We start from the raw sequence: 27,638 nt of genomic DNA, 5'->3' as shown, positions 1-27,638 counted from the left end.
TTGTTAATTAGAGTTTATTGGGTTTATCTTTTTTGGTTTGGGTTTGGACCTGACCAAAGTTATTTAGGTTTATTACCTGAATGTTTACCCTATAAATATGTAATTATTAAAGGTTTACATTGGGTAGACAGAATTCTAGAGAGATAAAGTGTGAGGCAAAAACTCTGTATTCTTTCTTCTTCTTCATAGTAAAATATGGTGGTGGTTGAAGTGGATGTAGCTCAATTTGAGTGAACCACTATAAATCTGTGTGTTCTTGTGTTCTTCTTTCTTGTGTTTTTTACAGATTGTTTCAAGCTGATCGGATTTGGGAGATACAAATCCTAACATCCACGACCTGAGTCGTTCCAAGGATGACCCAATCATTTTAATTAGTCGGCGGTGGTGCCAGCGGCCGGTGAGGAATGGTATATGTTCTTTGGATTTGGAGTTTGAGCAGATGTTGAGGATTATGGTCTTTGACCATTCCAAGTAATTCTTTCCGTTGAGTTTGAGTGCCCTCATTCCCATATCGACGGATGTTCATGTCTGTTGTAATATACAAAAGGATGAGACATGCTTATTGTTAGACAAAAATTATTTTGTAAAAAATCAAAATTGAATCATGTTTGTCGAGAAAAAGTTAGATCAAAATTTCTTGAACTTGATCTGATTTTTTTTTTCAATAACTTTTCACTTATCATGTTTTTTTAATTCAAAATATATTTTCATCATATAACCTGGTGGTAGGAATTAGGTGACTGTAAAATCATAATTTGCTAGAAAAATAAAATAAAGATCTTAATCAAATTTAAACACTTCTTATACAATTTTATGTCAATTATTTTTTAGAGGGTCGTGAAATGGTAAAGAAGGAGAGTTCGTTTAAACATAACGACACAAACTATAAAAATAGACAAAATTAAAATATATTAAATATAATTTATGTTAATATAAAAAATAATTATTATCATAAGAATTTCAATTTATGACAAAATATTTTATAGAATTAGCCATTCCCTCTTCCCCTGCAGCTTATAAATACATTAAGGAAGAGCCTAAAAGAGGACCCGAACCCGAGAGTCTCTCAATTGATTTATACCATTTTCATTTTCCAAGCTTTTTAATTTTTTATTTTAATAGTTAAGCTTGCCCATTTTGCGTGAGGTTGATAGAGTTGCTATTAGGATCTCATATACTCTTTGTAAGGATCCATAACCCCTTCATTTATCTTACAGAATAGCTCAATTTAATAAAACTTCATTTTTGTCATTTTTCATTTATTGGGTATTAAATATGTACATGTATAAAAATGTTTTGTAAATCTAGATTCTCGTCGTATACTCTTAATTAAAAACCTCCAAATTTGAATTAAGAAGATAGTTTGTATGCAACGTATTCTTGGGCATTTGTTTACGAACAAGGGCTCAAAACAATCCTACACGATCTATGACTCATTTTGACTACATTAATTGGACAGCCGAACGCGAGAGTTTTAAAAAATTATGAAAAGTTATCATTTTATTTGAAAGAAACTCCCAGATTTGTTGTTTTTTTTCAAAGATCAATGTTATGGATGTATGTTAAGGGATGGGTTTATGTTCTAGTGATGCCAGGGGATAACTCTGAAGGGTTAGATTTCAATTTAGAGCAAATTTTTTTTTGTTGGCTATTTTGATGTTGTAGGTTGTAGGTAACGACCCGACAGAGGATTTTTGCCACAAATATTATCATATCAAAAAGCAGAATACATGATCGACTCGTACCAATTGTACCAATCTCCATCATCCCAAATTTTGCGTCCTGAAATTCACAAATTGGAGCAAAAATCATGACAAATAAGTTAATTAAAAACAATATGTTGATATATTTAATAAAATGAATACCAATTCTGTTTCCTTCAATTGGCTTTCCATGAATGATCCAACAATTGTTTACATAGTGTCCAACTTTCCAACAATGACGGCAAATGATAAGTCCAGGAACTGAGTCATTCCAAGGATGATCCAATCGGACTAATTTTAGTCGGCTTTCCTCTTCTTGAACTTGAGACTTGAGAGAAGACCACATGCAAGCTAGGCAACGGTTTGATGATCCCTATTTTTGGAACAACTTGATTGAATGAGGAATTGAGCCCAAACAGAAACTGTAAGGTCCGAACGTTCCCAACAATTCAAACGACCGTCTCCCTTTAAAAGTATCAACCAGCTGCCAGTTTCTACATTGAGTTACAGTGATATCATCACCTTGGCGATGGTTACGGATTGCTGTCTCGATCTCACGTAGCTCGATGGTGTTCCTCGGATACGAATAGCTCTCTCGAGCAGTCTCTCAAATTTGTTTAGCTGTTTTGTGGGTAAGGAAATGTTGTCTAATGTTGTACATGCCGGTCAGGTTCTCTCTTCTTATATTATAATAAGCATCTCAACTCGATTAACCTGCATATCTCGTTTCGGTCTATTTATTCTACGTACGTACGTACGTACATCTCTTTGCGGTTTACATGGAATTTGGCAAATCTAATTACGTACCTCTCTTTGCGGTTTACATGGAATTTGGCAAATCTAATTATGTGTGTATGCGAGATATTCTTCTAACTATTCAATTTGGCAATTCTCTTCTTATATGGAATTTGGCAAATCGAAAACACTTTCGCTCGCTTTCACAAGAAATTGTCTATTCAATGGATCGATTTATGTAGACAAGAAGAAATGAACATTATTTACGCTAGAAATATTCTTTGGCACCTACCTAAACTACCTACCTCTGGAGAATACTGAGAAATCAATACAGATAAAAAGAAAAATGACAGATAGTAAGAACATGCTAGACAGACAAAGATTCGCTGCTGCTGCTGCTGCTGCTGCTGCTGCTGATTGATTATAAGAATTTTCTGAATCCTCTCATCTCATCATCACTTTCCTCCTCCAATTCTTGATTTTTCTTATTTTTCGTCGCAAATTGTTCTGCATCTTCTTCTTCTTCTTAATGTGGGGAACAACAGAATCAGCAGTCATCATCCAATTCGTAATCTTTCTTTTCAATACCCTGCTTCTAGTTGCACATGAACCATTCTTGATAAAGAAATTCTGACCCATTTTAGGAAGAGGAATAGGACCACCATTCTTGATGATAAATCTTTTCAGAACTATTTTTGGAAGAGGAATAGGACCGTTCTTGAAAAATCTTTTGGGCATCTTTCTCTTGAAAGTTACGCATTGTCTTACTCTTGTACGATTTCTATGCCGCCGCCTCCGGCGGCTACGACGGCGGCTTCTTCTTTTCGACATTTTCTTCTCCCTGTGTGTGTATGTACTCTGCTATCAATGGAGGGAAGATACTCTTCTTTAAACGAAGAGGAAAGAGAAAGAGAAAGAGAAAGATCTGTTTTATAATTGAAAAAACCAGGCCCAAAAAAGAAGAAGAAAAAAAACTTCAATTGCAACTTATTTTAACAACAAAAATGAAATTATTGTAAAAATTTTGGAACAAATTTATCAACAAAAATTATGCAGTTCAGAAAACTAAGATATTTTAGTTCAAATTGTGCGGATAAAGTTACTAATTAAAATTGGAATATTAATTTTGTGATAAATCACTAAATAATTTTTAATTCATAAATCGTAAAATATTTAACAAATTTCTTACCGCTCTTCTAATTTTACGATTAGTTTTGCCACACAATCATTGTGAAAGTTGTTAAATACGTCGTAATTGTATAATAATTTCTATAAATAATAAAATAAATAAATAAAATTGAGAATAAAATCAATTTATCAATGGTGGAAAACATATTTCTTTTATATATGTAATCTCTTTTTCAATATATATTATTTCATTAAATTAATAATATTTTAAAGTGGACTATAAGTTTGAATTATAAGATATGCAACTTCTATCATAAAATGACGAGTGACTAATTGAGTTGTATATATTCCATGAATGATGTTTAGTGTAAATTAGGTTGCAATTTATTTTATAAATACTTCATTGAGTTATTTATAATATATATTAAAATGTAACTTATATAATATATAAACTTAAATTTTATTATAAAAAATAAATTATGAAAACCTCAATATTGGGACAATAATTTTTATTCTATTATAATACTGTGTTTTTAGTATACAGCAAATAAATATATATACTTTTCAAATAATACTGTGTAATCAACTTCCAAATATATATGGAATGGGAAGCTTTTCTTTTTTTTTAAGTTGCATTTCCCAATCCATATAATTTATTTGAAAAACTAAAGAGAGTCTTGAGCCCATTTCCTAAGATTTTTTTGGGATTTGTTTTTGAAAAAACTTTATTTTGGTACAAATAAAAATAAATAAAAAAAGTTATTTAAGATGTTTTTAAGATAATTAAATTACAAAAATATAGTTTATATTTAAAAAATAAATTTTATAATAAATAAGCATAGTTTATACTATCAATTATTGTCATAATCAATATTCTCATCCATGAATGAGCTCTTTTCTTTTACTTCTCCAAAAATATAGAGTTGAATGCAATGAAACTCAATCACAATAACTTGAGAACAATTAACCATGTAAACCAATCTTCTATGGGGCATCATTAGCAAATCTCGATGACTAACTCGCCAACTTGTGATTTGATGAATCTTTTTGATCAAAGAAAGAGGACAAAACATAGACAAAATGGTTAAAGCCGACAAGTAAAATCGATTATTGATACTCTTGATTCAAATCTCGACGAGGGTAATGCTCAAATGTTAGAGGATGACTTAAGAAAATTGAGTTTATTTTGCAGGGCAAGAATAAACAATTTAGTAGGAATTAATGTTACTTAACTATGGAAGATATTTTATTTATTTGGGAAAAAATATCTATTTTTTTAAATTAAATGATGTTAGTATGAAAAAAAAAAAACAAATATAATGTTTAGGATGAAAATGAATATTTTGTTATTTATATCAAAAAATAAAATTAATAATTAAGAAAGACAAATATTAAATATAACAATTAAACTATATTATATTTCTTTTACTAGTTTTAATTATGATGATTATTCATTGACTGTGGGGATAAGACCTGACCACGGTTCGAATTCGAAAGAATTCGGAATCGAATTTATTCGAATTCGAATTTATCAAAACATTAAACCATATGCAATTCTTATAAGTCGAATCGAATACGAATTATGAAAATTTCGAATTCGAATCGAATTTGAATCGAATTATTATCGAATTATAATCGAATCTGAATTATAATCGAATTCGAATTAATTTTATAATTTTAATACTTAATTAAAAAATTCTAAAACTTCTAATTTATTTAAGAATATATTTTAATGTTTCAACCAAGTTCAATTATTTAATAAATAATAGAGTTAATGTTTATATTTTTTAAAAAAAAAATAAATTAAAATTTGGACTTGCACTTAATGTACCAAATTAAGTTGCCTACGTATCCTTAGCTCCAAAGGAATCAAAGCCCAGTAGTTCTCTTACCTTTATGGAGCTAACTCACCTAGTCGGATGTGTTTTGTGCTTTCGTCGGTTGTGGCATCATCAAGGTCGTATAGTTGGTCGGGATTTTCTCGGACCAATTCTTGTTGTCGTCTTTCCGCCTTGGTCCAATCGGCAACCAATGCTTGTGCCTCCAAAGATTGCGGTGTCATAGAATATCGGTGTTCGTCCAAAATGTTACCACCTGTACTAAATGCTTGTTCCACGGCTACCGTTGAAACCGGACTAGCAAGCACCTCTTTTGCAATAATTGCTAAAATTGGAAATTGTTCTATATGGTTTTTCCACCATTCTAATATAGGAAAATTAGGAGGATTGACTAATGGAATATCAAATTGAGTGTTAAGATATATATCCAATTCCGAATTACTTCTTCCTTGTGGTTTTTTTTTGTTTTTTCATTAATAATCTTTCTGTAAAACTTAATTTAGTACCTTGTGAAGAAATATGAATAGTTGGATCATTAGATGTAGAAACATTAGTCCTATCACTATATGCACTCATTAAATTCAAAATATCTTTTTTTACATTTTTAATAATTTGTTCTACATATTCTTCTATATCAAAATTAACCTCAAAAAAAATTGATAAATTTGTGTAATAAGCTTGTAAAAAATTTTCTAAGCCGTCAATTTTAATGTTCGGTAAAAAAACGGTGGCAATTAAATTAAGTTGGGGAATTTCCTTAAAATACTTTAACCATTTGCTAGCCATTTCTGAAATGCATGTTGACAATGCAAAATCTTGATAAGCACTACATAGTGCCTCCGATATATTACAACATTCAAAAAATAGTAAATGAGACGTAGGATAATAAACACCCGATAAAAGATACGTAGATGCAAAAAAATGACATAAAAGATCTTTGTATGGAAGAGCTTCTTTTAACAATTCATAAGTTGAATTCCATCGATGTTGAACATCTTGTGGAAAACGTTTGGGTTTCATGTTGTTTAATTTGCAAAACTTTTTCCATTCTTTTAGTAATTTTGGACGAGCCCATAATAAATTAAGTGCTTGTTTAATTGGTCCTAGTGCAGAGTCTAATGCTTTAATTCCATCGTGTGCACAAAGATTAAATATATGACATGCACATCTAATATGAAAAAAATTTCCTCCGAATCGTGTACAAAGACTTTCTAATTCTTTAACCATAACATTATTAGAACTTGCATTATCTAGAGAAATTGAAAATACTTTGTGAAGTAGATTATATTCTTGTAAAATATTATGTAATATTTTATAACAATTAGTCTCACTATGACTATCATCAAAAACTCTATATGAAATTATTCTTTTTTGTATATTCCATTCATCATCAATCCAATGACATGTAACACCAAAATATGAATGTGTTTGCCAATGATCACTCCATATATCACAACATATAGAAACTCGACCATCAAAATTAAAGAAAAAAGTTTGTAATTTTTCTTTACCCTTTTTGTATAAATCTTTTACATATCGAGTTAATGTACTTCGTGGAACTCTTTTTGCACTAGGATTTAAAGCATTTTGACAATAAGTTGTAAAATTAAGTTTTTCACCAAAACTAAAAGATAAATGTTCGGTAGCAACTAACTTAGCTAATTCCTCTCTATTATTTGTTCGGTATAATGAAATAAAATATTAGGTGTAGACTGTGTATTAGATAATTGAGTTTGTGATTTTTCCAAATCAACTTCGTGTGGATGTTTACTATTCAAATGAATATTATAAGTACCATATCCATTCCCGGTTTTGAATTCGTATTGTTTTCCACAATAGTTACATGTGATTATAAAGATACCTTTTTCTCCGGTAGAAATTTTAGTGAAATGTTTAGTAAAAAGTAATACAATGGGGAGGCATATATAGTTCCTTTTAAATATTTTAAAATTAATTTTTTTAAAGTAGTATCCTCTCTTGTATCCCTTTTATTATTAAATTAAAATATATTTTTTTATTTTATTCAAATAATTATTTAAATGAAATGCATGTCATTTTTTTCTTCTAATAACCGCTTTTTAGCTTTAAGTGTGATAAAGTGAGTTTTAAAATAGTTAAATCCGTGATCACAATCCCAAAAAAAAACAATATATTATCATCATAATCAATCAGGCAACAAAAGAAACTGGCGGGTAATATACGAAATGAGATGAACCATTTATAGTTCTAACAATATTTCAAACAAATTCTTTCAAACTATTCTATTCTAAACTATTAATTAGCCTCTTCTCTCTCAAATTGAGGGTGGAGGTTAATTAATGAATTAATTAATATTTTAGAGGGGATAAAGTTAATTAATTGTAAGAGACGTTAAATAATGAGTTAATTAATAATTTAAAGAGGTAATAGTTTAAAGGAATAAGGTGGGTAGTTTAAAAAAATGAATGAAAATATGAATAATTTGGAAAATTTGTTTGAAAGTGAGTAAAACCGGAAATGGTTCATATAAATAAGTATTAACTAGTTCACATTTATTATTATAATTAGGGGTGTTCAACCGACAAGTTAACCTGTTAAATAGTTCTGTCTGATTTTTCTCTTATTTACAAATCGATTAACCGACTAGTATTGGTATCAATTTTACCAGTTTTGGTTTTACTGGTTCTGATCGATCGGTAACGGTCGGTTAACCGACATTGTTATTTGTTTTTTAAATTAATTTTAAAAACAACATTTTTTTTAATAATTAATTTATTAATATTATAAAATGTTTAATTGTTAAAGAAAAACAACTAAAATATAATAACACTAAGTATATATAAAATTAATCAAATATATTAAAAATTAAAGAAGAGCGGAAAATCTTCTATTTAGAAATATTAGAATAAAGATAGACATTACATTAAATTTATAAATAAACTATATAATATAATAATATATTATTACATTTATAATATTATGATAATATTTCATATAAGTATTATTAAATATTATAACATATTAATTTCATCAAACTCAAGATAGAAAAGACTTAAACAACTTCAGGTTGAAGACAATACTATAAAATGTTGATGTTAGTTCTTAAAATTTCATAAACTCATGAACTTCATTCAATTATAGGATGACTAATAAAACAACGAATAATATAGAATCACATTGGTGCTGAATGTTAAGATAAAATAACAACTGAAACCACTCTAATGTTAATCATGAGTGTTGAGATCCATCCAACGACGGGATGAGAGTGTTGCCTAAAAAAATCCGCGAAAAATGTAAAATCACATGGGTATAAAATATTGTGGTGAAATAACACCTAAAAAGAAAATTCATCATAACGAAAGGATTGTGTGTTGATTAAATAACTAGTAAAGAAATATATATGATTGGATTAAGACTAATAAAAATAAGGACATTCACTGCTGAGATAAAACAACTGAAAATAAACTCAAAAGATATGATAGTCGAAGAACATAAGATATATTTTATCGAAAAAATTATTAAAAATATATAATGATAGATTTATTGGAGCCCTTCATCAATGGTTAAGGTAACCATGAATAAAGTCGACGAAAAACTATCAATTGATGTACTAAAGAACGATAATAAAATTGTGATACTATATTACATATTAATAAAAGAAGATGGTATTGAATGATATATTATATATTATAACCATACTAATGAGCTGTCCAAGCGAATAGTTGATTTTCCGATCTAACCTCGTATAATTTGGTTTGGTTATTTTTCAAAATTAATTTAAAAAACAAGTCATTATCTTATCTCATCCCTTCATCAATCATGTATTATTAATATTATTTAAATAACATGTCTGTAGAACCTGTCCGAGTATCACTTTCATTTCTCTTCTAAAGTGTGATGAAGTGATGAGTTTTAAAATAGTTAAACACTTGATCAACAAATATAATTATTTTCAAATAACTCATTAGGCAAACGTCATCATAGTCACAAGAAAAAATAATATTATCATCATAATCAATCAGGCGACAAAAGAAATTGGAAATATACGAAATGAGATGATAGAGTGTGGGTCATATTTAATAAAATGACAAAAATTGACCCTTCACCATAAGTAAGCACATCTCAGCAAGGATTTGTTTGAATACAAATAATATATATATAGTATAGATTTATTATTCAACTTATTCGAAATGTTTGTTTTTGTTTAATACATATAGTCGATTCTTATTAGTTAAACACTAATACATATTTTATTTTTATTTATTCATCATTTGTTAAAACTAATTATTAATGCTTATTTGCATTTTATTTGAATCAAACTAACCTTTGTGAAACTTAGAACCTGTCCCAGTTGAAACCTAACCCGACGGGGCCCCGAGGCCCCATACCATAACATTATTTAGGCCTAATTAGATTCGATTGGACTTTACATGATCCACGTAATGAAAAGTAATAGAACCCTAAAATTATTTTCTTTTATTATTTGTATCTTTATGTAAGATGGATTTTCAATATATTTCTGAAAATGGTAATCATATTATATTTTAGTTTTTCATTGATAATTTTATTGATTCAGTTGATTCATGGATATGTATAAAAATGTTGAGTTATTTTAAGATGATTTAAATAACCCTTTCTAAGCAATGTTAAGGGTCATTAATTATGTTTTTAGATCATTATCATCATTAATAAATAATAGAAGATTTTTATTTTTATTTGTATACTTAGGGAGAACTAGTAATGTACAGTGAATTAGTGTTGGTTTTAAACTTATATATTTTAAAATTTAAAAGTCCTTAATTTAGTTTTTATAAAAAAAAAATTCTTATGTACTTTAATTTTATTTGGCTAATAGATAAACATTTATTTAAAAAGTGAAAATTTCATTTATCATATTTTTCTTTATTGTGACATTATTATGAGTATGTGTTATCTTCTTCCTAATCTCTTTCACTTTTAATGGGATACACTAACAAATGTCGTCGATTTTTATATCAAATGAATTTAATGGAGTTTTAGTAATAACATCGTGAACGAAATAAAATTAATTCCCCTCATCATATGATGGAGTTGGACGATCTGAAAAGAAAAAAAAATTGAAAAGAAAGTTATGAATACAATCGTCTAAAAAAAATCATTTTATACGTGTTCGTTTCAATTCAAAAAATAAGGCTTATATAAGATATGAGAATTTTTCGATCACATTTAAAATTCTTATACGTTATTTTCTTTAACGCACAACAAAGACCTTCTAATAGAGTTAGGTATATAATTGAAAATCATTATAAAAAATTAAAATTCTATATAAGTTGTTATAAAGTGTGTAAAAACAACTCCACATTTATATTTAATATTATTAATCTATAATCATTCATTGATTCATTGTATTAGAATCTAATGAATCAATTTCAAATAATTATTTTAAACTAAACTAATATTCCTTCTTTATAGTATATTCCTCTTCCAAGGCTAAAATCGTAATTCAGTATCAAGTAATACCAGTATAACAATGGAGTGAATTGAAATCTCCATTGATAAGAGAACAAGAAAATAAACAAGAATCAGGTCGTAGGGAATGCAAAGAAATGGCCGGAAATTCGTTTCCTAAGGGAACTACCGACGGCAGAGCCAAAAAGACGGCCGACGAAAGAAATTGTCACCGGAAACACGTAGAGGACGGGTGAATTACCCCCGGCCACTCTCCTTTTCCTTATTCATTCTTAAATCTTCAACAGACCCAGTTCAAATGGCGGAAAGAAACGATAATCATCGCGGTGTTCTTCACGGAAAGTACGAATTAGGACGTCTACTTGGTCATGGAACTTTTGCAAAGGTTTACCTAGCTAAGAATCTCCAAAACGGAATGAACGTCGCCATGAAAGTGGTCGGAAAAGAGAAAGTGATTAAGGTCGGAATGACTGAACAAGTTAAGAGAGAAATCTCAGTCATGAAAATGGTGAAACATCCTAACATCATCGAGCTGTACGAGGTTATGGCGAGTAAAACGAAGATCTACTTCGCCATGGAGCTCATACGCGGCGGCGAGTTATTCGCTAAGATCACAAAAGGTCGTATGCATGAAGACGTAGCTCGTAACTACTTCCAGCAGTTAATCTCCGCCGTAGATTTCTGTCACAGTCGCGGCGTATACCATCGTGATCTAAAACCGGAGAACCTTTTACTAGACGAAGATGAGAATCTCAAGGTATCTGATTTCGGTCTCAGCGCTTTCGCAGATCATCTACATCAGGACGGTCTTCTTCACACAACATGCGGTACGCCGGCGTATGTCGCGCCGGAGGTAATCTGTAATAAAGGATACGACGGCGCAAAATCAGACATTTGGTCATGTGGAGTTATCTTGTTTTTACTACTCGCTGGTTATTTACCGTTTCAGGAAGATAACATTGTTGCATTGTATAAGAAAATTTATAGAGGAGATTTCAAATGCCCTAAATGGTTTTCATCGGAATCAAGAAAATTAGTGACGATGATGCTTGATCCTAATCCGGGTACTCGTATTTCAATTAGTAAGATAATGGGTTCTTCATGGTTTAAGAGATCGCCGGCGGCGGCGATGAGTAGTAGGGGAAGGAAAGATAAGGAGGTGGTACTTGTAGACATTCCAGAGGAGGAAGAGACGAAAACGCTGAATGCTTTCCATTTGATTTCATTATCGCAGGGTTTTGATTTGTCGCCTTTGTTTGAGATGAAGAAGAGGGATGAGAAGGGAGAGATGAGATTTGCGACGACGAGATCTGCCGGCAGTGTGGTGGCGACGCTGGAGGAAGTGGCGGCGAGGGTTGGGAAATTCAGTGTGGTGAAGAAGGGCGGCGCCGGCGGTGGGGGTAGTGTGCGTTTGGAAGGTGAGGAGAAGGGAAGGAAAGGGAAACTTGCGATTACGGCGGAGATATTTGCTTTGACGCCGACGTTTGCGGTGGTGGAAGTGAAGAAATTGAGTGGTGATACTTTTGAGTATGAACAGTTTTGGAAGAAGGAACTCCGGCCGGCATTGAAAGACTTTTTCTGGAATTCTTCAGATATTTGCACAACACCACCTGCTTGATGGAATTCAAAATCATGTTGTTTTGTTTTTGTTTGTTTTTGTGTGTGTGTGTTAATAACTTGGTTTAAGGATTTGTTTGTTTATTTGTTTGTGTGTGATGGTTTATCCTAAAGCTTGGCTTGGTTTGATCTTTTGTAAGTATTTTTATTGATTCAATTTGAAAATATGTTCTACAAGAATCAAAGTTCACAGGGAATAGTACTTTACAAATCGAAGTCTTAACTCTTATTGGTACAATCATTATTCCACTTAGGATACAAGTACACAAATTTAACTTAATTGTCGGATTTTCAAAATCTTTATTCGCGGGTCGGTGATTAAATGTTTATAAATTGTGTATTCTACTAGTTTAATAGTTAAAAATATTAAATATATAATATAATAAATTAAAATAATGAAAAACTAAATAATTTTTTTATAAAAATATTTTTAATAAATTAAATAACAAAAACAACTATTTAACTTAATATATATATATATATATTAAAATATTAATCAAATCAAAATAGTTTAAAAAGTAAAAAAATCATCAAATATACAAAATAAAAAAAATGTCTATTAAGATTGAAACCCTTAATAAAAAAAAATAAGCAACATAAAATATATAAAATTTCCCAAAAAAATATATAAATATATAATAATTTTTAATTATCTAATTAATTAATTATAAATTATAAATTATAATTTCTATTCATTTATTTGTTCCGTTTAGATTATTTAAATAATCTTTTGATTATTTAAAAAATGTTAATTAAAGTGATTTTGAAAAATGGTTTACTTTTAACTTAAAATAATAAAAATAATAAACATAAAAATATTAATTTATAGTAACAAAATTATATTTGAATTAAAAAAATGTCAACTTTGTTATTATAATTAATATAATTATTTTAATCTTGTGTGTTACAATTTCTTTTTAATTTTGCTGTCATAATTTATTTTTAGGATTGACTTTGAAACTCTTTACATGCAATCATAAAAAGAAATCATGAATTAAAACAAATTAATTTGTCGTGAGGATAATTCTAACGGCACGTATGAAAAAATATTGTATAATAGCTAGTCGTTATCGTATGTGTCATAAAGATGTTGGGTTAACAACTCATTTACTTTTTATTGTTGAGAGATGACTAGTATTTGGAGTTTTTTTTGTGGAGTACTACTAGAATTCATTGGGTTATGTTTGAGTCTTTGGGTAATTACTGAGAAGTTTGAATTGATGTGCCTGATATTACAGACCTACATATTTGGGTTACCATCCCAATTATTTTTTTTTTGTGGATTATCTAGTTTAAAATAAATCGTCAAACTTTCAATGATTGTAGTCGTCTGATGCGTATTATTCATAATAATATTGTTATGACGTTTTCTGAGATTAATTCAGGAAAACTAGTAGAAGTAGAGTCTCTAGAAGTTAATCGTTATTTTTGAAGATTTATGAGCTCGATAATTTATTGATTACCGTTTTTTATTTTTTATTTTTTTATTTTTATGTCATGATTTGTTGTTGTGATTAAACGATTTTTTATTCTTATACATATATCTTTAATAAAAAAAAATTGCCACGTAAAGATAAAAATAAAATAAAATATTATAATCCAATCATCTAACCAACATGTGAAGTTTGTGAAATAAGCATTTTATTTTTTACTACTCTCCCTATTTTCTTGAATATTGGTCAGAATTTACACTTATTCATCAAATATAATCGGTTTATCAAGAATAATATTATCTTATTATGGTAGTTTGTTGAATCGCTTAAGTGTTTTATTTTTCATTCTTAAATAATGTATGGTTCTATATTTGTCTAAATAAAATACAAATTTATAACTAACCATAAACCAAACCTAAAGTATTATTTAATGTTATCATTTGAAATTATGACTTGTTAGGTGATAAAATAATTCAGAAAAATAAATAACTCTCAAAATCAATGTTGAATATTTGTGCCTACCCAACTCCACACCTTATTTGTCTCCATTGATGGACATGCTCAGACAGGGACTAAACATAACCCTTTTTTAAAATAATTAATAATATTTTTCAATTCTCAACTGATTATATTTTGCATATTTTATTGATTAGAAGTTAGGCAGAATATTATTTTTATTTTTTTCTTTCTTATAAAGCTATCAATCTTGTCTAGAAGTGTCATCTTCATTATTTTCTTTTAATTGAGATTAATTGAGATTAGAGTTTATTAAATATAAATAAAGTTAATATATATATATAAGTGATGTCACCATGAAATTAATTTGATAGGACACTATAATATTGGATTGGATTTAATGAATGTGATGATGTAAGTTTGGAATCTTTCACTACTTGAATTATTGCATTCATGTACCATGCCCTTAAATTATTGCACCCATAAAACTGTTGCACATGTAACAAACACTGTATAAATAAAATTAATTTATGTTGCTTTGAAAAAAAAAAAAGAAAAAAAAGTTTAACTGTGGTTATTTTATTTTATGTAGATTTCAATCAGACTATACACACATCATAATGTACCATGTGGTCCTATGATTTTGTCTAAGGTGAATAATGAAACTATTCTTATACTATATTCACAAATAATTACATCTAGGTTTTCAAGAAATTATGGTTCATTTCATTAAATATTTTTAATAATGTAACAAAAATGAATCTACATTTGTTTTACTAAGATAATTATTTAAATCCAATTCATTGTGAAACAGTCAAATTACTCTAACTAATGAATTGCACTAAATATGCATCAGGCAATATTCTAGATTAAATTTCATTTGATCCAAAAGGTTTTTAAATAAGTTCCTAACTTTTATCATAATGGAATGTCATTTTCACCTACCATTCCTTTATAAATTATCTTACAATAATTCTCATTAATATTAATCATTTCAATACAAATGATTAACAACAGACAAACAAAGGGAAGGGGAATGAATTTTCCTATAACCCTATCATGATCATTCCATGTGATGAAGTACTTGATCAAATAAACACCTCTTCTTTTAGAAAGAAAGAACCCTTTGTGACGAAACAAATCTAATCCCCGAAAAATATATATGATTCTTGCAGTAGGGATGATCGGAGTCTTGATTTTCTCTTTCAGAAAGCTTGGCTTAAAAAATGTGAATCTTTCGTCGATTTCAACAAGGTAAATGAGCCTTTTTAAGAACTACTTCCAATTGAATTCATCTAACTGTCCCACCAGAAGTCTTCTTATGGCCAGTGGCCATGTTCATTATTTTCACCTTTTTCATCTTGTCATGACACATGGAATCGCACCATAATTATTAACCTAAAAGAATCCAACCAGCAAACTGTCAATCATCAAAGTGTATGTCATGTAATATCTCATAAAAAGCATTAAATTAAACTAATTATCTATTATGACCAGGGTATATGCATGGATTATTTCCTATCAATCAAAGACAGTTGCAGAAAAGCGATAAATCATGACGCGCTTGATCTTAAGTAGAGCGAACCATAAGCAAAAAAACAAAACAAAAATTGCAGTCTAGTTGATGATAAGTTACTGTCTTAAAGAGAAAGTAACAGAATTGAGATAAATTAAAGACCATATAGCAACTCAGAATATGGAAACAAAAACAAAATAATAATAACACAAACAAACACTCATAAAATTCATCATCCAGAATTAAATTGCTTTCAAGAACCAATCAATTAACAGTTTGATACAGACAGACAGCCTAAACCTTGGTTCAACATAATATTGGTTTGATTTAAAGAATTGTAAGGGGAAGAGAGAAAAATAAATATGTAACAATTGTTCTACTTGAGCAGTTATGAAGACCTGAGCTCTTCCTGAATCATGGATCAATTCGTTAATGTAATTCACAATGATTGACACTAACTAGAAGAGCATCCTTTTTATCATGTTATAAACACACTTTATAAGAGAAGGTGGAGCTTACAACAGCTAAGAGTTAACTTTTCAAAATTTGAGTGTTTCATGAGGACTTTGTCTAGCTTAAGATTAATGACAGGAATGGAATTAGAAATTGGAGGGGTAAAACATTTTCAATTTGGCCTACAAAATATCAATGTTATTATTAAATTATGTTATTTCGTATTAACTTTAAGAAGTTTAATTAGAACATAATTTATTTTTCTTTCACCAAACCAAACAATTAGAAGGAAAGCTTAGCTCTTTAATGTTTCATATTTCGAATGTTCTATTTTGACGAACGCCATGGACATTTCCAGCACGACCATGGATCAGTGAAAGGATTCAACACTTTTCAAAAATAATAATTAGACATCATCATATTTATATTTAGTACTAAATTTTCTGTGTATTTCATATACAATGGCCTTCCATTGAATTTACTTTTATTCCCTGTTTTGATTGATCTTGTTGTCTATTCCTCTCTTCCTTTATAAAAAAATTAAGGCAATTGTCACTAATTCTGATGTCATCAGCCTAATTTTAATACTTTTAGTTAAATCTTTACAAAAAAAAATTAAGGCAATTGACACTAAGTCTGATGTCCTAAGCCTTATTTTAATATGTCTATTTAAGTCTAATCTAATCTAAGACAGGTTTTTTCCCCGGTGCTTGTGATCTTCACCAGTCTGGAGATCAATGAAAAGGAGTTATTTTAATACGTTTATTTATATCTAATCTAATCTAAGGCAATTAGTAGGTTTTTGCTCCGGTCCTTGTGATCTTCACGTGTCCGGAGATCAATAATAAAGAGTCTTACTTTTTCAAAAAAATAGCTAGAACTCCTAATTATAGAACATAATCTTCCTCCTAGCAAAAAGAAATTCATTAATTTTAACTATAGTTCTCTTTCTTTTCTTTTCCTTCCCCTCTGTTCTATTTTAACCAACCATAGCACAAGACTACAAGAGTCTAGATGATCTTGTAGCAATATCTAAACAAGAGGAGATGGATAACAAAAAGTTGATCAACCTACAAAAACCAAGTGTCTTATTTTGATATTTGTGTTTTTATGTTCATGATATATAGAACTTTCGTAACTTGTATAAAAATAAATACTTTAAAAAACCCTACAAAAACCAAGAGATAGTGTATTGATATATAGATGCTTATAATAGAAATAAAGACTAGAGTCAATAAGTAAATGGAGAAAACAACATCTTCCAAAGTAAAAAATATATTTTTGGCCTTATTTGGCCCTCTGTGTGAATACATGCATATACCAAAGAAGGAGATCGAAACAAAACTTCTATCAAAAAAAGGTTCTTATAGCATCAAACCAACATATAATTATCTCCTCAATATTTCGTTCACCTAACTTTAGACCGACATAGGCCGGATTATCATGTCTTCCTTCTCATCTCAAGACATCTTCTGACATTGTACAATTTACAGGGAAGTTCAAAATTTTGAAAATAAAATTTATGGATGTTCTAATTACAATGAATGCCTTAAAAAATACTGATTTGATTTGAAAAGAAAAATAAAACCCTAGTTGTGATTCTGTATTTTGAATGATTTTTGTTAGACTTCAATTTAATATAAAATGGGAGTTACCATGATGACCATTCAATGAGTGGTTAACTCCAAATTAGGGCAGCTAGAAAACCAGATCCCCGTAAACTCAGATCACTTTCCTTAAAAAAATACTGTCAATACCTAATCTCAAACAAACAAAAGGGACATGTGGTGGAGTTTCTTTGTATAAACAATTATGATGAACGAGCCTTATAGAGCTCCAACACAGGATTATAGGAAGCACCACATGCTACTGCTTGTAGAATTTGGTATAGGAGCAACACTTTTTATCATCATACTAAAAGACTTGCTCAACAATGTCAAGATGGAGGAGCACTTTCAGATTTTATGGACTTGGATACGAACTTTGCTTCTTATTCTTCTTCTAATAATAATAATGTTCTTCATCCTTCTATTGATGCTACGTTCTAAGGAAAAGAAACTTGTAAAGATATATATATATATAGATATAGATATGCATACTTCTACTAAACCTGGAAAAAGGCCTTGAGAGCACAAGATTAAAATATGATAAATGAGTCCAATATGTGTATTCTAAGTAATTATTTTAGATTAGTTCATAAAAAGAAACTTCAGCACATATTCTTTTTATTTCTTTGGGATTAGATATTATCGAATAAAGAAAGTGATATGAGTTTATGGTTTTCTAGCTGCCCCAGATTGGATTTAACTACTCATTGGGATGATCATCATGTGGGTAACTCCATTATCTACTAAATTGTAATATAACAGTATTTGAGAACATAGTTGTTATTATTAGAACATACATAAAAAAAAATCCAAAATTCTGTTTCTTTTTGTAAATTGTAAAAATATGTCTTTATTTCACAATGGCAAAGAGAAGGAAGATATGGTAATATTGCTCTGTCAAATGCAAAGTCTAGGGCTAGATGAACAATGATTGGCGAACTACAAACTTCATTGCGAGAGAAGGGGCTTCGCGGAAGGAGGTACGAAATCGGTTAGGAAAGAGAGATTTAGAAAAGAAAAGTATGGTTACAAATAAGGGGAAGGTTTTTTTTTTCTCAAGATAAGTTTTTTAAATAAAGTTGTGTTAAAATAACGTGGAGTGGACTTGGCACGACAACGTGAAGAACTTTTATCCCCGTTCAAAATTTGTGTAAGTTTGAATAAATATGACACATTTGATTAGTTTTGTATACGCATACATAATATTTTTAGTACACATAAATTTGACACATCCGACCAACTTTGTAAATAAATATGTTATTTCTACCTAATATTCTTGTGGTTTGTATGCTTTAACGTAACTTATTTCTTATTGTGTTTAAAGAAATGAACAGAGTATCAGACTTTGCTAAGTGTTATAGTTAGTCTTATATTGGAAGTATTTTACTACAACTTTAACCTCTTGAAATTGCAAACTTTGCGACTTTGTTATTAGTTAAATGGTTTTACCTTATAAAAAAACAACTTAATATATATTTTCATTAAAAAGAAAACACAGTTTCACATATTTGCGAAGAGTGTTTAAATATAAATAAGGAAAAACAACTAAATGTTGCATAGAGAAATCTATATTACATGAAAGAATGTTTTGAACTATAGATATGCTACTTGAAGCATAGGGGTCTTCTAGAATTGTTGGCAAGAATTGAAGTGAAGTTTTGTTCTATAAGTAAATGGACTAGGGAGTATCTATTGAACCGTTTTACCAAGTTGTGATATTGCTCGACAGTGTCACGACGCCATCAAAATATGTCTCCTTCAAATATTGCTACGAACAGTTAGAAAGAAAAGAAAAAATGAGGCCTCTAAAATAATATAGGCCACACCAAAGACAACCGAGTCGATTTCAACCACCTTGGATTACAACTCAATGGGTTCCTTAAGAGAACCAGTTGTCGGGAATTCTAGAAATGTTGAGAGGGGAAATACTTTCAGTGATCGATCTCATTGAAGCTCCTCCTTTAAGGCACATGAATGTTTCCCAGAAGTCCCCAAGGTCGGGTAGTTAACTTCACACACATTTTGAGGCTGGGGAAGCAAATGCACAACTTTGGACTTCTTCGACCCCTCAAGAAGGCACTATGCTAAAGACAGTTTTGGCATTGCACTTATGAAGGGAATAAACTCATTGACAATGATGTGAAAATATACCAAATGAAGGAACAAAAAATGGGATCAATATTATGGATAATAAAGACTATGAGCAACACTTTCAATCATGCATTGATGTTCCATTTGCAAGAGTTATGGAGAAATGTCTCGATGAGGGCACCAATGAAGAATAGACCTTGGGTATTGAGTGGGAGAGACATGTTCATAGAGAAAGAAAGCTTGTGCTGATAAGAAGTTTTTTCGTCGATAAATAGAGATGATGACAATAAGAAAACCTTAAGGAGCAGAAGATCGCCAAATCGAAGTTTGATAAGAAGAAACAGAGACTTGGGCTTGTTTGGTAATGGATTATTTAAATAATCTGTGAGCTATTTAAAAAGTTATGATTGATTGTGATTTTGAGAAAATGAAGTTTGTTTGGTAAAATGACTTAAAAAGAAAATTAATATATAATGATAAAAAAATTAAATGAAAAATATTTTAGTATTTTTTATGAATTGAGTGATGTGATGGATGAGAGTGAAGTAATGTTTGATTATGTTGAGATTATTTAGATAATCCCAACCGAACAAGGCCTTAGTATGGTGTCAACTATGACAGTTGAAAAGAAAAATACACAAGCCAAACCACCATCATTGTCGAGGAAATCCAACTTCAAGTATATATGAGTTCTTCCGAGAACCTTAAGCGATAGACAATGAATGAACCCAAGGGAAAAGGTGATGGTTAATTGACTTTTTTGGGGTCTTTCAAACATTTGGCTTTCCATGTTAGAAGAACTCATGTTTCATAGAAACCTATCTTTTTTTCTCCATTTTTTTTTCTTTTTGATGGTACTGACTTGTATTAAACTAATATAGTCATATATCCCAAGGTTGATGTGACTTTCTTGTTGACTAAGGATCAATCAAAATTCAAAAGTTGATTTGTTCACAATAAAAAACATGAATGACCTTATCAAATCTCAAGAATTCTTCCATAATTCTGCATCGGTCCATTAGCGCAAGAGAAATAGATGGATATCATCACATGAAGACTAACATTCTAATTTTAGGACTATAGCTACATAAGTATCAAGGTTAACTCCCAAAGTAACACCTTTATATGAGATAACTTCAAGCTCATTCTTGGTAAAAGATTCAATATTCTCTCATAACCAATGAAGTCGTAATGTGTGTTTTGGTTTTACTCATCATGGTCGCTTTTTTTTTCTAATTCGCACTCCCAAGAATGGACCACAACCTTGAATTGTTAAAATGGGGATAGATTCGATTAGCAAGGATCTTTCTAGTAATTCAGAACACAGAGATAAAGATAACAGCACCGTGATTGGCGGAACATATAGTGGTTCCTCACCCATATAGTCAAAGAGTCAAGAAATTTGGAGGATTTCCTTATTGTGGCTAGATTAAAATAAAAGGTATTTCCATCAAAGAATATTACTACTATATAGTAAGAGTAAAGAATATATTTCCATGAAAAAAGGGTTTGTGACAAACTGACTTAAGAACCTAAGGTGGGAAAACCTTTTTTCTTGGCTACTTGTTCACAATAAATGTTAAGGAAAGGATCTGTGAGTAAAGGAGTGATGATGTCAAGCTTGTGCAGAATTATGTGTTCATGTGAGAATAAGGAGGGCATGAACCAATTTTTTTATTTTATTTTTGAAAAAGTGACTCTTATTCATGAAGTGATAGCTAGTTTTGAACACACAAGGCTTTCTGAAAAACAAGAATATCGTATTGACTGTGAGTAAAACCAAACCATAACAAGTACAATTCTTGACATGTGTTAGTCAAGAGTTGATCAACTATAGACATTATAATTAACCAACAAATTAGTAGAGTTAATCAACTATAGACGTTAACCATAAAATTAAGGAGATACATACCATAAGTACTCAAAAACATCAAAAAGTGATCTAAAAGGCTCAAAGCCCCAATTGAACACACTAATCAAAGGCTATAATTTGATGAGTTCTACTTCTACAAGTTCTCAAATCAAACAATTCTTTAGCTGGAGGGTTTTGTTTCTGATTCATATTTTTAACTGTTTATCATAAGTATTTTAATTCTTGAAACAATAAAGGTCTTTCCATCAAAGAATATTACTACTAGTTACGTATATAGTAAGGAGTAAAGAATATTTTTCCATGCAAAAAGGTTTGTGACAAACTGACTTAAGAACCTAAGGTGGGAAATCCTTTTTTCTTGGCTACTTGTTCACAATAAATGTGAAGGAAAGATTTGTGAGTAAAAGAGTGATATGTGAGACTAAGGAGGAGGATATCATGAACCAAATATTTATTTTTGAAAAAGTGAGACTCTTACTCGTGAAGTGATAGCTAGTTTGAACACACAAGTCTTTCTAAAAACGTTAGTAAAACCAAACCATAACAAGTACAATTCTACAAGTCGTGTCATGTGTTAGTCAAGAGTTAATCAACTATAGACATTATAATTAACCAACAAATTAGTATAGTTAATCAACTATACACATTATTCATTAACCATCAAATTAAGGAGATACATATACCATAAGTGCTCAAAAACATCAAAAAGTGATCTAAAATGCACAAAGCCCCAATTGAACACACAAGTCAAAGACTATAATTTGACGAGTTCTACTAGATCTCATGAATGCATTATACAGCAAACACTTGGTTTTGTTGCTGATTCACAATTTTAGCTGTTTATCATACGTATTTCCATTCATGAAACAAGAAGCAAACATTATATCTGTAATAATATTTCCATCTTAATATCCTAATCAGAGTCTCAACATGCTATATAACACGCATGAAATAAGTTGCTAACCTGAATTCTTCATGGGCATATCCATTATTCGATGCAAAACATCTCTGTAGTAGATGTAAATCGATGTCTGTAACGTCCTAGCCATCTTCTTTGGTTGGAACCCTAAGAGTTGAACGAAAATCAGAAATTGAATCAATCGCTCGACTCGCCATAGAATCGAAGAATCAACCCATATGAGGAGAGGGAGAGAGAGATGCGATCATACATTGCATCTAGCAAACCCTCTTAAAAGGGAAAAAAACGCAAGATCAGAGAAACATCGCAAGTGAGGAAGATTCAGATCGTAAATGTAGAAATCAGATACACAATCGAGAGCGGAAGCAATCAATTAAACGGAAAAATGAGAAGAATTTATGAAAAAATAATGAGAATCGCTTACCTTTTTCTGTTAAATCAGCACAGTTGTGGGGGCGTACCTTCAAAACCCTCGTCGTCCTCCTCACACATCAAAAGGCACGCTTCCCATGTACAATCAAATATATATTCAATTTTTATTTTTATTTTATTAAGCAAAATAAAACATATTACTAGAATAATTAATTATTTAAGACATTTTATCTCTTAAATAAAAATTAATAATTAAATTAGTAATGAATAGTGACCTGGTTTAATATTATAATTAAAAAAAAATTGGTTAAGAATGTTTATGATTAGTGGTTACTTTCTAGGATCAAAACCTACAACATAAACATCATAAGTAAACAAAAACATCTGGAAAGAACCAAAAAGTATATAGTATTATACAAATAGGACATCCTTAATCATGAATTGACACAAAACATGTAACTCCCAATTCAGCTAAGTACACTTCTCTATCAATTAAATAATGTTTTCATCCTTTGATCAACTTTTTATGAGTACAAAGAATCCTCTATTTATTTCTTTATCTTCTCCTACCAGGTTCCAATGGGATATAATGTTCTCATATTAACATGTAAAAATAAAGAAACAAATGATTTAGTTAGAATAAGTTTACCTTTGTTTAAAGGCTAGTTTCCAATCATCCCACATTTTTTTGTCCTCGCCAATTTGATTGATGTATATTGTGAGCGTGTCAACGTTCATTTTCCACATGGATAATAGCATCGATATTCCTTTATGTTGGTGTGAATTTATATGGTCGATACATTCCTTCTTCCGTTTCCATTTGCGACACCTATCTAAGGTTCTTAGCGCATTATAAAAGTGATGTCAATAGTTCATTCTAAGTAATTATAAATGAACTATATAGTAGAGACTCATAACTTAGTGGTAGAACACATAAACGCATATCTTTAAGGTCATCGATTCAAATCTTCACCTGAACTATTTACAAAAAGTAAAATTATAGATGAACTCCAAAAACGGGTAACCCGTTACTCATGTAGAAAGAAGTTTGTAACAATTAAACCGATGGCGAATCGATTAAGATTTGATTCTTAATTTAAACCTAAAATGAGCGTGACAACAATGATAACGGATTAATTGTGTTAGTTAGCGCATCAAACTTACCAAATAAAATCTCAAAACGAAAATAGGTATAACTAACCAAAAAAAAAAAAATTATAAGTAGATGAATTCCCAAATATACCAATATAGTATACATTTATAAGAAATTAAAAGTTGATGACAATGACTCAAAAAAATATAATAAAGTTGACTCATAAGACCAATAATGACCACATAAAAGGGCAATGTTATTCCTAACTATATAATACCATCCAAATTAATGATTTGAAAATAGCTTAATATTTGCAAAGACATGCCATTTTGGCACCACTAAACTAATTATTTTGATATTAAAATAGTGTATATATATCAATGCAAAATATATAGAATTAAAGAAAGTGGCACAAGGGGATGCTAAGTAAACTATTAAGAATCATAATTAAACCAAATAGTGGAGAGGTTGTTCAAATAATAATAAACATGGTTAGCTAGAAGAAATCCATGTCTTCAAAAAAAAACCTGAAACTAAAGAAAAACATATTAGTATAAACAAAAGTAGGCATATATATATAAAGGCATATACAAAGCTGACCTGGAACACGAATTAGAAGAAAGATGCCGCCGCCGCTGCTAGCTAGTGTCGTAATCTTTGTTAAAAAAAGTTTCTATTTTTGTAAACCTAGCTAGGTAGGTTTTTTTATAAGAAAGATCGAATAGAAGAGAAGAGAAAAGGCAGGCAAGAACGATATTTAAGGACTGACAGAAGAGTAGTAAGCACACGCACAACACAGCACAACAGTAACATACAATTATCTGCGGTTATGTGCTCACTCTCTTCTGTCAGTCAGCCCAGCCATCTTTCTCTTTCTTCTTTCTTTCTTTCTTCCGGCAGCAAGAGCAGCAGCAGAAGCTAGGGTAAGCTGAGAAAGATCATCTAAGAACATTAACAGACAGACAAAGACAGATCTACAATTAAGTTAAGACCCATTTATGGAATCATTCTAGATCTCAAACCCTCTTAATTATTAGGGTTTCTGTGTCGGTGTGTGTGGATGGGGGGGTCTTTTTTTTTTTTCTTTCTAAACTGAACCCCTTATGGCCGATGGTGGAATTGGATCGGGTTATAAGCAGGTCGACCTGGAGAGAAAGAGAGAGAGAAGGACGGGACAGGACAGAGGGAGAAGGTTTGTCGCCGTATGATTGGTCGGGGAAAATAATTGGACGGGCTAAGATTCACTTTTATTTATACTTGTCGCAATTTGCATTGCTGATCTATCTCCACCGTCCGATTGTGCGGCAGCTTCCGTTTCTTACTTCTTTTCTATTTATTTTTTTTTTTTTTTTCATTTATGGGTCAAACATATTGGAGGAAAGTGAGAGACATGTTCGTATATATGGAACGATAGTCATCGTTACACGTTAATGGTTTATTATTATTATTATTATTGTTTTAAATAGTTATTTATAATAAATGATAACAATAGTTTCAAAGAAAATCTAGACATAATTATATGAATTATACAAATTGAATAATATTGTCACTTTTAACTAAATATTCCACTAAAAATTAATCGAAGGTATATAGAAGGGATGAGATCTCAAGCACATTAGGTCACACTTTAATCTTTAATTCAAGAATCTCTTTCAAGATGGTTATTTTTATTTAACGTCATATTATGTGTTGAGAAATTCATTAATATATTCTCATTGAGATCATAGTTTAGCTCAGAATTCATTGATTTCTCATCCGATACATCGTGAATGAAAACTGACAAATTATTATTTTTAATTTCAAGATAAAGAGTTCTAATAAGGGTGGTTTGGAATATGTCTTCTACATGTCACGAACATCACTTTTCTACTTGGTCAATCGCTTTTTTTCAAACAACAAACCTGAGATATATTGGAGGTAGATGACCTCTGTTTTTGATACTCCACCACTTGTCTGCAGTTTTGACATTTAAGGCATCACAACCCGAGGGTTGTGAAGACGGATACTCTATCTCAGTCTTACGAAAACTTGTTGACTCATTTAATCCCTCCGCAGTCTATACGACATCACTCTTGTCTGTATTATATATATATATATATATAATACACGATCAAAATAAAATGGGGTGGTTATCAACTGACTCTCTCATTTGCCTAAACGAAGTCGGTGACTTTAACCCAAATGGATTCAATGTGTTTATGAAGACACGACAATAGAACGTTCATGACATATCATCGCCTTATACATTTGTGTTCCGTTGTTAGCATAGATGGATTCTGGGAAACAAATATGTGAATTGGAGTGTGTACCCTCATTCTAACCCAATTAGTCTCCTGTAATAATTTTGTATTCTCATCAAGCTCAATAAATCCCCAAGATTATTAACGACCCAATTAAGAAGATCGTGATTCCTCATATACGTTGTCATTCTAAACAATCGAATTCATGTACTCTTCTTATCTACGTGGGATCTTAAGATGTGTTCGGACACAACATGTGAGTTTTCAATATTAATTGATCGACCATTAACGAGTCGTCTGATTTACTTCTTGAACGGTATAATACACTTATCAATTGACATGATAAATGTTATTTTAAATTTGTGTCATAGAGCAACATATCTTTAACGATAATTGAATCCATACCAAAAGATGATATGATTAGGTCCGGGCTTGAGACACCCTGCCTAACGTAATAAGTTTAATTGGACCAAGTTTACCTCAATCATTCTTCCTTTTTCGTTCTTTATTTATAAGATAGCTACAATTCTGGGACGTGTCTCTAACATTGAAAATTGAAATATTTCGTCTAACTGGAACCACCTTTATCCAATTTACCTAAATAGCTCACCTCACAATATCTACTACTACTAAAAAGGTCTGAGTTACTGTCGCACGAGGAGGTTTCGGTTGTACTATTAATTATTATTAATTTTTTATTATATAGTTTCCTTATTGTTAAGTTGTTTTCAACTAAAGTATAATATTTTGATGGAAACAAAGTAAGAGTTCAAAATTATGGTTGTAACTTTAGAATGGTTTTTTAGTTTGTCTAATCATCGATATTGGATTTTTATTTTTATTTTATTTTACCCAATACGATCTCTTTTCGCTCTAACTATATTATATCCATCAAAATACCAAAATGGATTTTATTTAATATATTATCTCTCATTTTTCTATCTCATATATTTTGAGGGTGGAATAATTATTAAACTTAAAATTTTATTTTATTTTTAAATTAAGTCAATTAAAAGTTTTAACTAAAACTTAGATAAAACTAAAAAATCAGCATGATTAAACAAACTCTTAAGCCTCGGTGATTTTTTTTTTTAAATATCATTTTATCAGCTCTCTCATCAATCACCTCACTAAATT

The 27,638-nt window shown here is 30.2% G+C and overlaps 1 protein-coding gene and 1 long non-coding RNA gene across 4 annotated transcripts; one reads left to right on the top strand and one right to left on the bottom strand.

The window, feature by feature from the left end:
- Nucleotides 1-10,934: 10,934 nt before the first annotated feature.
- On the top strand, nucleotides 10,935-12,638 carry LOC124933686 (CBL-interacting serine/threonine-protein kinase 6-like). The gene has a single exon (XM_047474128.1). The coding sequence runs from the start codon at nucleotides 11,130-11,132 to the stop codon at nucleotides 12,447-12,449; it is 1,320 nt and encodes a 439-aa protein (XP_047330084.1). The 5' UTR covers nucleotides 10,935-11,129; the 3' UTR covers nucleotides 12,450-12,638.
- Nucleotides 12,639-15,288: 2,650 nt separating this feature from the next.
- LOC124933688 lies at nucleotides 15,289-25,490 on the bottom strand. 3 transcript variants are annotated; one of them, XR_007099032.1, is made up of 4 exons: nucleotides 23,818-25,486; nucleotides 23,221-23,299; nucleotides 22,842-23,065; nucleotides 15,289-15,735 (listed from the first exon to the last, which is right to left on the bottom strand). It is a non-coding gene; the product is annotated as an uncharacterized LOC124933688 (long non-coding RNA). The 3 variants fall into 3 exon arrangements; XR_007099031.1 differs by having other exon boundaries at nucleotides 22,842-22,943; nucleotides 23,818-25,480; XR_007099030.1 differs by having other exon boundaries at nucleotides 22,842-23,299; nucleotides 23,818-25,490.
- Nucleotides 25,491-27,638: the final 2,148 nt, after the last annotated feature.

Source organism: Impatiens glandulifera, chromosome 4, assembly GCF_907164915.1.
Source record: "Impatiens glandulifera chromosome 4, dImpGla2.1, whole genome shotgun sequence".
Classification (NCBI taxonomy): domain Eukaryota; kingdom Viridiplantae; phylum Streptophyta; class Magnoliopsida; order Ericales; family Balsaminaceae; genus Impatiens; species Impatiens glandulifera.
The sequence above is the reverse complement of the archived record's forward strand: the minus strand, read 5'-3'. Positions and strand labels throughout refer to the sequence as shown.